The sequence below is a fragment of the Cannabis sativa genome, chromosome X, assembly GCF_029168945.1.
Source record: "Cannabis sativa cultivar Pink pepper isolate KNU-18-1 chromosome X, ASM2916894v1, whole genome shotgun sequence".
Classification (NCBI taxonomy): domain Eukaryota; kingdom Viridiplantae; phylum Streptophyta; class Magnoliopsida; order Rosales; family Cannabaceae; genus Cannabis; species Cannabis sativa.
This window is the reverse complement of record NC_083610.1, coordinates 55,261,065-55,273,291: the sequence shown is the minus strand read 5'-3', so window position 1 is coordinate 55,273,291 and position 12,227 is coordinate 55,261,065. Positions and strand designations below refer to the sequence as shown.

Below are 12,227 nucleotides of genomic sequence, written 5' to 3'. Positions count from 1 at the left end.
TGCCATTCCAAATGGTGGGTGTGTCACAGTATTCTAATGGCTATATATGCGATTATATGTCCCTTGAGATACTGTGATACGCCCAGCCATTTGTTGACGTGCGTTAATGCTCGAATGATCGTACTTTTTGGTTGGTAGGTTGTCTCGAAACGGTGGGTGTCTCCCAGTAACTTCAGGGTTATGCTCGAAAATGCATACTTCTTGAGTCACTGGGAAACGCCCAGCCGTTTCTGGAGGTATACCGCACAACCGAGGATGCGTGAATTACTCGCCCAAAGATAGTTACATTTCTTCTCGCATATCGATAGAAGGGTCAGTTTTCGCACAGAGTCTGACTTTCTTGCTGAATGCGACTTTTATAGTTTACTGCGGGTGAGATCACTTATCTTTATTTTTTCACACATTCATCACGCTGAAAAGATCTTCTATCTTTCAGATGAGCGATCTATCGGACAGCCAGCAGCTCGGCTCAGGAGGTCGCGCTTTTGACGGGGAGTCGTCACAAGAGAGAGACAGTTTTCTCCCTACGGACATCTCCGAAATGGAGGCTGCGGAGATAGAGCTAGGTCCGATGTCCTCCGTAGACATCGAGAGGATGGTACAGGAGCTCGCTGAACCTGGGACAATCGATATCCGGGATAGCGAATCCACAGTGTCAGCACGCGACTACCTCATCCATACGAGACACGCTCCCGACATCGAGGTGGAGGAGGTGGAGGAGGAATGGACTACTCCAGTCCGCGAGTCAGGTGAGGAAGAAGAGGAAGCGGAAGGGAGTGGGACGGACTCAGTTGATGACTCCCAATTGAACGAACCTTTCTCATGCGAAGACCTAGTCTCGAGAGTCGTCAAATCTGACTTCACTACCTTTGTGAGGTTGAATTTGTTGCGACTCGCGTTTCAAAGTCCCAAACCCTCCCAGAGAGCGCATCTTCCGTTCACCAACCCTGCGATCATCCCTACAGAGGACGTGGTCATCTCAATACCCATTCTTCGATGTGGTGTATCGGTCCCGTTTCATCCTTTTGTTGCAGCGATTCTCAGACGTTATGACGTATCGCCTTTTCAGCTAACACCCAACAGTTATCGCACTGTTCTAGCATTCTATGCGATGTACATGGAGTACGCCCATAGGGCTCCGTCAGTAGAGGAGTTTAGTTACTTCTATGACATAAAGAGCGTGGGTCTTCATAATGGCTTCTTTTGCTTTAGTAAATGGGCGACTTCTGAAATAAACGGTATTGAGGGGATGGTCTCGAACATGGGCGATTGGAAGTCGAAATGGTTTTATATTTTTAAGGTTCCTGGGATCAGGACTGACTTTAATCGCAGACCCAGTATGTCGCATTTTTGTTGACTTAGATAAAACTTGTTACTTTGCTTTTCGAGATCTTTTGCTAACTCGTTCTTCTTTGTTGTCATCGCAGATAGACCAGCTCGACCAACGCTTGACGCGAATAAGAAGGGGGTAGCCGAAATTCTTGGGAGTCTTCCGGTACAAGATCGCGACTGGCGATTGCTGTGTACGACTGCCAAATTGCGAGAACATAAACTGATCCCTGAGAACGCGAGTCTTCAACGGGAGCCAGTATATAAAGAACCTTCTGAGAAACAGCAGGAGCGGATAGATAAACGTCTTTCTAAACAAACTCCTCGACAAACTTCAGGTAACTCGCCCTTTTGCTATAAATTGATGGATAGGATTGTGATTTTTACTTATCTGTTCCTTGTGTTGTAGACATGACTTTCTTGAAGTCTGCCCCTGTCCTGAAGATCAAGCAAAAGGGTGGAACACCAGCGACTTCGCCGGTCGTTGCCCAGAAGAGGAAGAGCGATGTGATGACTTCGCTTGCTGCAGATTCCTCCAAGAAGTTGGCTAAGACTACTCAGGACAAAGGGAAGAAAGTCGTCATCGACTCTCCTGTTCGTGCTCGCGATTTTCTGGCCATGCAGGAAAAATTACTGGCTGAGATTCCATACGAGGATCTTGCTTCTCGATCTACTGAACTGGCCGTGCAATCCATGGCTTTGTTTATGAAAGCCGCGGCTACTCCTTCAAAGGAAACTGACTCGCTGAAGAGGCAGAACGTCCATTTTCAAGAGAGCATAAAGAAGCTGAAGCAGGAGGTGGCGAGGATGGAGGAGCTTAACAAGGCCAAGGAGAAGGAGCTCGAGGAAGTCAACAGGGCCAAAGAACAGGTGGAGCTCGAGCTCAAGAAGTCGCAGGACACTAACGCTGAGATGGCTCGCGACTTGGAGGCTGAAAAAGAGAGTGGGAAGAAACAGTACGATCAGGCTGTGTCTGACTATATTTACACTACTCTTTCCAAGGTCCCTGACTTCGACTTCTCGCTGCTTGGAGCTGAGGCTGCGGAAATGGCTGAAGCTTTTCGCGCGATGTCTCCTACTCAGACTCAGGGTAACCTTCTTGATGAAACCGAGGGAGTACAGGCTGAAGAGGTCGAGAATGAAGTCGTGAGCAAGATTGCAGACGAGGCTGCTCCTGATGAGACTACTCCCATCGTTCCAGGCGTTTGATTATTTGCTATCTTATGTTGTTGTTTAATTTTCACTCTTACTCTTTTTTTTTTATATATGCGGTACACGGGTACTCGCACTTCTGTACTTGGAGAATTTTATCTTACTTTTGGACATCTTTCTATCCTCGCAGGGATAGCTTACGTTTTATATTTACGCAGTACACGGGTACTTGCGATTTTATATATATTTAACTTTGATCACAGCTTGGTGTGAACGCAATTATATTTAACTTTGATCACAGCTTGGTGTGAATGCAATTATATATGTGACTTTTAATTACAGCTTGGTGTAACTCGGTAAATTAAATTACTCGAAAAACTTAATAAGTGATTTTATTCAAGCAATCAGTAATACATGCGGGTACCATGCCCCTATACTTAGGAAGTATTTTGAACAAAAAATATCTAAGTATAAGTACTCGAATTATCATAACTGAATAACGCGAATATTACTGATAATAAAATTTCAAGCTCTCGCTATTCCATGCTCGTGGAATCGCGGTTCCATCGAGTGTTGCGAGTCGATAAGTGGCATCACCAATTTGATCTGCGATTTTGTATGGTCCTTCCCAATTGTCTCCAAAGACCCCGTGGGCTGGAACTTTGGTATTTGGCATTACTTTTTAAGGACCAAATCTCCTACTCGCAGAGGTTTTATCTTTACTTTCGAGTTAAAGTACCTTGCTGTTCGTTGTTGATAAGCCGCGTTTTGTAGTTGCGCTTTATCACGCTTTTCTTCTAAAAGGTCAAGGCAAAACAACTGATTCTCGCTGTTCTGCGAGATATCGAAAGCATCTCTGCGCAAGGATCCCGCCCCAACTTCTACTGGTAACATGGCTTCGCACCCATAAGAAAGTGAGAAGGGTGTTTCGCCAGTTGTAGATCGAGGGGTTGTATTGTAAGACCATAGGACTTGCGGTAATTCATCTGGCCATGCCCCTTTGCGGTCTTCTAATTTTCCTTTTATGGTGTGTTTAATTATTTTGTTGACTGCTTCAGTCTGCCCATTGCTCTGCGGGTAAGCGACTGCAGAAAAGGCTTTTTTAATTCCTAAATCATCGCATAGCTGTCGCATCTCTTTACAGTCAAACTGTTTCCCATTATCTGAAATGAGCTTGTGCGGAATGCCAAAGCGACAGATGATGGAAGTGTAGACGAACTCGCGTAACTTCGTTGCTGTGATGGTCGCGAGTGCTTTCGCTTCAGCCCACTTTGTGAAATAGTCAACCGCGACTACAGCATATTTGACTCCTCCTTTTCCCTTGGGTAACTCGCCAATTAAATCAATTCCCCATATTGCAAAGGGCCAGGGACTCGTGATAAAATGGAGGTTACTTGGGGGCTGGTGTGTGTAAGTGGCTATTCGCTGGCATCTATCACATCTTTTTGCAAATGCGAGGGCATCTTGTCGCAATGTTGGCCAGTAATACCCTTGTCGCATAATTTTTAGGGCAAGGGAATTACCTCCAGTATGATTGCCACAAATTCCCTCGTGTACTTCACGCAGTATATAACCGCAGTCTTCTCCACTGATACATTTGAGAAGTGGTTGACTAAAACTTCTGCGATACAGGCTCTGGTCATATATCACATAGCGGGCTGCTCGTTGTCGCAATTTCCTTGCTTCTACTTTATCATTAGGTAAGAGCCCCTTGTCGAGGTATGCGAGGATAGGGGTCATCCAGGTAATCTCCTGAACGTCATCGATCTCCATGATTGTTTCTCGATCTATGGTTGGATGAGACAATACGTCTACCGGAATTACATCGAGTAATTCGGCTTCTCTAGTGGAGGCCAGTCGGGCCAAGGCGTCTGCATGGGCATTTTGAGTACGCGGTACTCGAGATACAACTACATGTTTGAACTTCTGCATGATTTCGCGAACGATGGCTAAGTATTTAACCAATCTTCCGCCTCTCGCTAGGTATTCTCCACTTACTTGACATACCACGATTTGAGAGTCGCTAAATGCTTGTAGGTATTCGACTTTCATCTCGAGAGCCAATTTCAGACCTGCGATTAAAGCCTCATACTCGGCTTCATTGTTAGATGCAGAGAATTCGAAACGTAGAGCAGCGTGTACCTTGAAATTATTGGGACTGATTAACAATATCCCACTGCCAGAACCTTCATTATTTGAGGCCCCATCGACATACAATGTCCATACCTCTTTGTCTATCACGGCGATATCATTTCCACCCTCTACAACCGCTACCTCTGTGCTCGGGAACTCAAGTATAAAATCTGCTAGGGCTTGCCCCTTGATCGCGGTTCTTGGTTTATACTTGATGTCGAACTGACTCAACTCCATGGCCCACTTTAACAATCTCCCCGATGCCTCTGGCTTTGCCAGGATCTGCCTTAAGGGGAAGTTTGTCAAAACTTCAACGCTGTGAGCCTGGAAATAAGGTCGCAATTTTCTTGAGGATATTATCAAGGCAAAAGCTAGTTTCTCCATCTGGGGGTAACGCGTCTCGGCGTCCAATAACCGCTTACTGACGTAGTACACCGGGTGCTGACGTCCTTGGTCCTCGCGAACAAGTACTGAACTGATCGCATACTCGGAGACTGCTAAATAAATAGACAAGACCTCTCCGGGCAACGGTTTTGAAAGAATTGGAGGTTGCCCCAGATGCGTTTTTAACGCTTGAAAAGCCTTCTCGCATTTCTCGTCCCAATGAAACCTCTTGTTACCCTTCAGGATCTGAAAAAACTCTTTACACTTGTCAGAGGATCTGGATATGAAGCGGTTTAAGGCCGCGACTTTACCTGTGAGGCTTTGAACCTCCTTTGGCTTAGTCGGAGACGGCATTTCTACCAATGCTCTAATCTTCGCAGGATTGGCCTCTATTCCTCGCTGATTCACCATAAAACCGAGGAATTTTCCGGAACCCACCCCAAAGACGCACTTCAAGGGGTTTAGACGCATCTTATATCGTCGCAATATGTCGAACATGGCCTGCAAGTGCGTGATATGATCCTCCGCACGTTGCGACTTTACGAGCATATCGTCAACATATACCTCCATCGTCTTTCCAATCAAATCTGCGAACATCATATTCACTAGCCTTTGATAAGTTGCACCTGCGTTTATTAAACCAAAAGGCATGACCTTGTAACAGTATAATCCTCGATCAGTAATGAACGAGGTATGCTCTTGGTCTGGTTCGTACATCGGGATTTGATTGTATCCCGAGTATGCATCCATGAAGCTCAAAAGTGCGTGGCCTGCAGTGGCATCGACAAGCTGGTCGATGCTAGGAAGAGGAAAGCTGTCTTTGGGACAGGCTTTGTTCAAATCTGTAAAGTCGACGCATGTACGCCATGAGCCGTTGGGCTTTGGCACGAGTACCGGATTGGCTAACCAGTCGGGGTAAAATGACTCCCGTATAAAGCCGCAGGCAAGGAGGCGGTCAACTTCTTCTTTCAGCGCTTGGTACCTCGCGGGGTCCATTTTGCGGCGCTTTTGTCGGACACCTCGCACTTCGGGGTCAATGTTCAAGCGATGACACATGACCTGTGGAGATATCCCGACCATATCTGAATGTTTCCAGGCAAAGATATCAAGATTTTGTTTCAGAAAAGTTGTTAATTGTTCTCGCAACTGTATGTTTAATCTAGAACCAATTTTTAAAACCTTGTTATTATCTATAGGATCTATAGGTACCTCGATTGTGTCTTCCGCGGCTTGGGCTGCGGCGGTGTGATCAAGGATTCTCGGATCCAAGTCCGGTTTGTCTATGTGCGGTACCTCCTCGATCCTGAGGATCTCCTGGCGAGGTGGTGGTGCGTCCAAAAGGTGGATAACATTCACCGTCCTTTTCTCTGCGAGCTTGACAGCCGCATTGTAACATTCTCGAGAGTCAGATTGGACTCCCCTCACTGACCCTACTCCAGAGGGAGTAGGGAACTTCATGGTTAGATGATAGATCGAAGTCACGATCTTCATCTCCTTCAGAATTGGCCGTCCAATTACGGCGTTATATGCTGAGTATTGATCAATTACTGCGAAGTCGGCCATCGACTTGGCAGTTATTGGGGCAGTTCCCAAAGTGATTGGGAGTTTGATCATCCCTTTGATGGCTATGACATCTCCCGTGAAACCGTAGATGCTCGATGTCATTGGCCGCAAATCTTTTTCTTGTAGCCCCATTTGCTTGAAGGCTTGGAAATTCAATAAGTTCACTGAGCTTCCATTGTCGACCAATATGCGATGGACATTGTCTCCTCCTATATTGGCGACTATCACAAGTGCGTCAGAATGCGGGTGGTGGACCCATCTCGCATCGCTCTCCATAAAGACAATGTCCTCGCATTCTCTTTTGAAGAGCTTCTCTGGCCGTTCACCAAGATTGTTCACATTGGTAAGCGGCTTCTCTCTGGCTTCTCTGGCATATCGTTCCTGTGATTTGCGAGAGTCGCCTGCGATGTGTGGCCCTCCGATTATAGTCAAGATATTGCGAGGTGCTCTAGAGCCACTCGCATTCTGGTTTTCTTCCTTGTCATCCGCTCGGGGGTGACTTTCCTCGCTCCTTTTATACTTATCGAATTTTCCCCTTCTGATCAGTTCTTCAATTTCGTCCTGCAAGACCCAACACTCGAGGGTAGTGTGGCCGATATCCTTGTGGTACTTACAGAACTTTTTGGGGTCTCTTCGATCGCGATTTCCCCTGATGGGGGGTGGCTTCTTGAAGATGCCGTTCCTTTCCTCAACCGCATAGATGTGGTCTCGAGGTACGGCAAGTTCGGTGTAATTGACAAAGCGAGGTCCTCCTTTTCTTTTGGGTGAGGACTCCTTTTTTGGAGGCGACTTGGCCAACTTCGGGCTTCGCGGTTTGCGTGGGCTGCGTCTCCTGGGGCTTCGGCCCCTGGAATTCTTTCCTCGCGGACTGCGGGACCGCGACCGCGGTATGGGTGATCGCCGCTTGTTCTTGCCTTTCTCCAATTCCGCCAAGGAGTTCTCGATCCTCTTATGAGGTTCGGCCATGGCGAAGAATTCTACCAAGGATTCTGGCCTGCGGGCCTGTAACTCTTTCCAAAAGTCGGTTCTTGGCAAGACACCTGTTATTAACATACACACAAGCGAAGACTCGGGGGCCTTCTCAACTTTTGTTACTTCAGCGTTAAAACGCTTGAAATAATTCTGCAAAGACTCACCAGGTTCTTGCTTGATGTTCGCCAAAGTCGTATAGGGTGGCCTATACGTCATTGTGGCCTGGAAATGTGTGAGAAACAGATCGACGAAGTTCTCCCATGTCGATATTGATGCCTCTGGTAATTGGGTGAACCAATCATGGGCATTCTCCTCGAGTGTGGCCGCGAGAATGCGACACTTCGCGAGTTGCGGCACCTGGTCCACTTCCATTATGGTGTTAAATTTTTCTAGGTAGTCTAAAGGGTTAGAAGTACCTTTGTATTTGAGGGATTCGGATAAACGGAATCCCTTTGGAAGTTGGGCCTGTCGCACTTCTGCGGTGAAGGGCGAGGTGCCGTGCAGCTTGTAAATGGGCTTACGCTGCTGCTCGAGCATCTTCAAAGCTTGCAGAAGCATACTTTGGTCGATTCCTCCTGTCGCAGGAGGCGGAGTTGCTACAACAGTAGGGCTCGCAGCCACTGCGGCAAGGTTCGAAGGGATATTAATCCCAGTGGTCGCGATCGGCGCGATGGGCGGGTTGTTAACTGTGTTGACACCCTGATCGCCCGTATGGGGATCATGGAGCGTCTCCGTGTTATGAGGACCGCGGGAGCGCGCCCTAAAGAATGCATTGAGATGATCACGCAGATCACCTCGGTGTACACGGTAGCGTCCTCCTTGCTGTGTCTGCACAGAGCCAGACCTCGTATACCTGCTTGGAGTACGGTCATGCGAGGAGGAAGAGGCTGACTCTGCGTCGTTATCCCGAGGGTGACGACTGCGAGGGTTGCGGCGCTCAGGATCCTCGTCGGTTTGTGCGCTCTGGTTAGGTAACCTTGCGTATTGGTCTCTTGACGTTGGGTGATTCAAGTCCAAGACTTCAGGATCAGTTCGTCGTTCCCTGCGTGCATGGTTAGTTTGACGTCTAGAAACCGTTACCTGAGGATTTTCGTTACGAACGGCAGGGACCCGAGGAGGGCGTCGAGCTCGGCTCTGTCCATCCACCTCGGCTTGTAGTGCTCGCAACTGATCCTGGATTGCAGCGTATTGATCAGTCGTGAGCTGGACCACTCCTTCGGACACGACCGCCGGGGTGACAGGGGGAAAGTGCATGGTTGCTGGTGGTGTGGACGTGCCTCCGACCTGAGGACCAGTCGTCTCTGGAAATAGGTTGAGTGGTCTGATATTGCTCCTCCCTACCCCGCCGTTGATGACGTCTACCGGTGGCACTCCGGTTCCAGGCAATGGTACGCTCATCGATCCAATGTTGATGGATTCATTGTTAGCTCCGTTAGCGTGATTTCCAGCCATGTTGAGTGATGTTCTTTGAATGTGAATAGAATCTTACAGTCGCTTCCCACAGACGGCGCCAAATGTTGTTACTGATATTTCGCAACACCAAAAAGTACAATTTAACTGGAAAAAGAGAGAATTATTTGAGAGATGACAAATGCGAGTATTCGACCTAGAATGGCGAGTACTCGAATTAGGAATGCGAGAGTAAACAACAAAGCTGGAAAAATAGATGAGACGGTGAATTATAGTGGTTCAGTCAGATTTCGTTCTGCTTAGTCCACTGTAGCAAGGGCTTCGTAGGTCCATTTTCACGGTGGATCACCCCTTTATATACAAAGCAGGTGCCCAATCGGTTACAAGAGGATCACATTTATTGTTAATCCATTATTTACACATTGAATTGCAATGATCAAACTCAAACAACGTTAACATTAATAAATGTATGACAGTTACTGAATTCATCAACGTATGCGTCTTTCGCATCTGCGAGTTGACCGTTCATGTTCCGTCTGTTGAGCTCGTAGGATCGCACATACGTTTGGAACGTCTGCGTCCTTAAGTAATCGCCTGTTGTAGACGTCGCATGTTGAAGCTGGTAACTTCTGGACATGCGAACTTATATTGGTCCGTTAGGGCTGTTGGGTCGCTGGGACCAAATCTGCCTCATAGAGCATCGGTCTCCATACTCGTCGCGGAGGTATAGAGGGGGACACTCGCACATGTTCTGACATATGCGAGTTGGGTCTACCCTGCATGATGAGGATTGTGGTTATGCGGTGCGACTTAGGTCGCACCCGCAATATCTCGCTGGTTCTATCCTGGGCGAGGTCTAAACTCCGAGAAGTCTCTCACGGACGTTTCAGCTTTCATTGGGAATCTGAATACACGTGTCCTTTTAAGGAGGAATCTAGTCTCGAGTTTCTAGGTGAGAGAAATCTCACTATAACATATATATCTATATAGATGCATATATAGTATATATGTGTGTTGATTTGTTTATCATATTATATTGTTTAATTTTATTATCTTATTCTATATTTTAGTATTGTACTATATTTTGTTGTATTTTTTTTTCAAAATTTATGTATATGTCTAATAATTTACACTTTATATTGATATAGTTTTCTTCATGGCAAACCTTGTAAAACTTGACTTTGTGGCACTTGATATTTCTGGAAAAAACTATTTATCATGGATTATTGATGCTGAAATCCATTTAGATGCTATGGGTCTTGGAGACACCATCAAAGATCAAAATACTGAAACAAAATAAAATAAGGCCAAGGCTATGATTTTCCTTCGCCATCATCTCCATGAGGGGTTAAAATCTGAATATTTAACCGTAAAAGATCCTCTTGTGCTTTGGCAAAATTTGAAAGGAATATATGACCATCAAAAAACTATCATATTGCCAAAGGCTAAGAATAATTGGTTGCACCGGTGGTTGCAAGATTTTAAATCAGTAAGTGATTATAACTCTGCAATGTTTAATATCACTTCTAAATTAATGTTGTGTGGAGAAAAAGTTACTGACTATGAAATGTTAGAAAAAATATATACTACTTTTCATGCCTCTAATGTGTTAGGTTTTATGCCCTAAATAAAACTCTTTACAATCTGATTAGTTATCAATAAAAGAAATTAGAAGTGATTGATGTTTGCATGAATTTTACATGCTAATGGTTTAATATGTTTAATATGTTTATTACATTCATACACACAAAATCAGTTAAATCCAGATCATATGTTTATTCACAATTACAGTATCGTCAACACAGTGGAATGTGATTGTGAACATATGAATCAAAAGTTTTGGTCCCTGTTTCATCAGTGTTATTGGATTTACACTGATGTGATAATCAGCGATGATGTGTACTTACACTTGGAGTAAGTGTTATGTTCTTTCCAGGACATTAGTAAAGTATACTAGTTTCGAATGTATGGAGTATACATTGGACTGGACCGATATTGCAACTAAGTTAAGATATTACAAACTTACCGTTATACATATCTTTCCAAGTCAATATCAGTAGTTGATCTTAAGATTAAAAGAATCTAAATCCTGATATGCTTAGGCTCAACTCAGGAGTGCTATTCATGTTCTTAGATTTATTAGTTAAGCCTACCTTTGGGTCAGGGTGATACGTATATTTTGGGAACATGATAGTATGATTGAGTGGGAGTGCTGAACATAAATATGGAATCTATAGCTTCTACTGGTGTATAGAAGTCAAGTGATGATTCCCTTCGAGCTTAGCAAATAGAAGTAAATGGATGAGCTCTTGTTTAACTGACTAATTATTAGATCACTAAACACCATTTACAGGTAGCTAAGTGTTTTAAGGGGCAAAATACATTGAGGGGTGAGAACGGTAAAGAAATCCCATCTCGATGTAAATCATCTATATAGAGGATCTTTAAATCACAATAAGATTATAACAATGGTTAAATGAGATAGTATATTGGTATCGTGAAACATACAATATGCTCTATATAAGTCTGAGAGTGCAATTCTAAGTTCTAAGAATGGATTCAACGAAGAATTAATAAGTAGGAATTTACTTGGTAAATTTGGTTCACTTATTGGAAGCTCAGCATATAGATCCATGGTCCCCATTCTAGTTGAGAACATTCTGCTTGTAAGACTCATTAATTGATTCGTGATTGATCAATTTTAATTCTAAAGTTAGACTATGTCTAATTTTATGAATTTTCACTAAGCAGGGGTTAAATTGTAAGAAAAAGAGTTTTCTAGGTTTATTTATTTATTAATAGATTTTATATGTCTAATTAATAATTAAATTAAATGACAATATTATTTAATAATCTATTTCAGTTATTAAATAATTAGTTTTGGCATTTAAAAGGTTAGAATTGGAAAATTGGCAATTTTGAGAAAATAAAGATAAAATTTGATAAAATTGCAAAATTAAGTAAGGCCCAATAACACCATATGGCCGGCCACTTAATGATGATTTTTCAAATTATTATTTTCATTATTTTAATGCAAAATAATTCTAAACCTAGACCTAGTAGTTGCCTACAAATAGAAAGTGATGGCTCAGTCAAAACACAAGTTTCCAATTAGCTTTCTGACAGAAATTTCTCTCTTCAGAAAAACTGAGCCTTCCTCACTCTCTACCTTGGCCGAAATCTCTCTCTCTCTTTTCCCTTCATCTTTTTCGTGACCCTAGTGAAAGAGTAAGTGCCCACACACAAAGAAGCGCAACTCAATCATAGATTGGAAGACTGTGAAG

At 44.2% G+C, this 12,227-nt stretch overlaps 1 protein-coding gene across 1 annotated transcript; it reads left to right on the top strand.

Annotated features, from left to right (window-relative positions):
- The first annotated feature begins 1,381 nt into the window (after positions 1-1,381).
- LOC133031918 (uncharacterized) lies at positions 1,382-2,701 on the top strand. Its single transcript, XM_061105694.1, has 2 exons — positions 1,382-1,667; positions 1,739-2,701. The coding sequence occupies exon 2, from the start codon at positions 1,741-1,743 to the stop codon at positions 2,536-2,538; it is 798 nt and encodes a 265-aa protein (XP_060961677.1). The 5' UTR covers positions 1,382-1,667; positions 1,739-1,740; the 3' UTR covers positions 2,539-2,701.
- Positions 2,702-12,227: the final 9,526 nt, after the last annotated feature.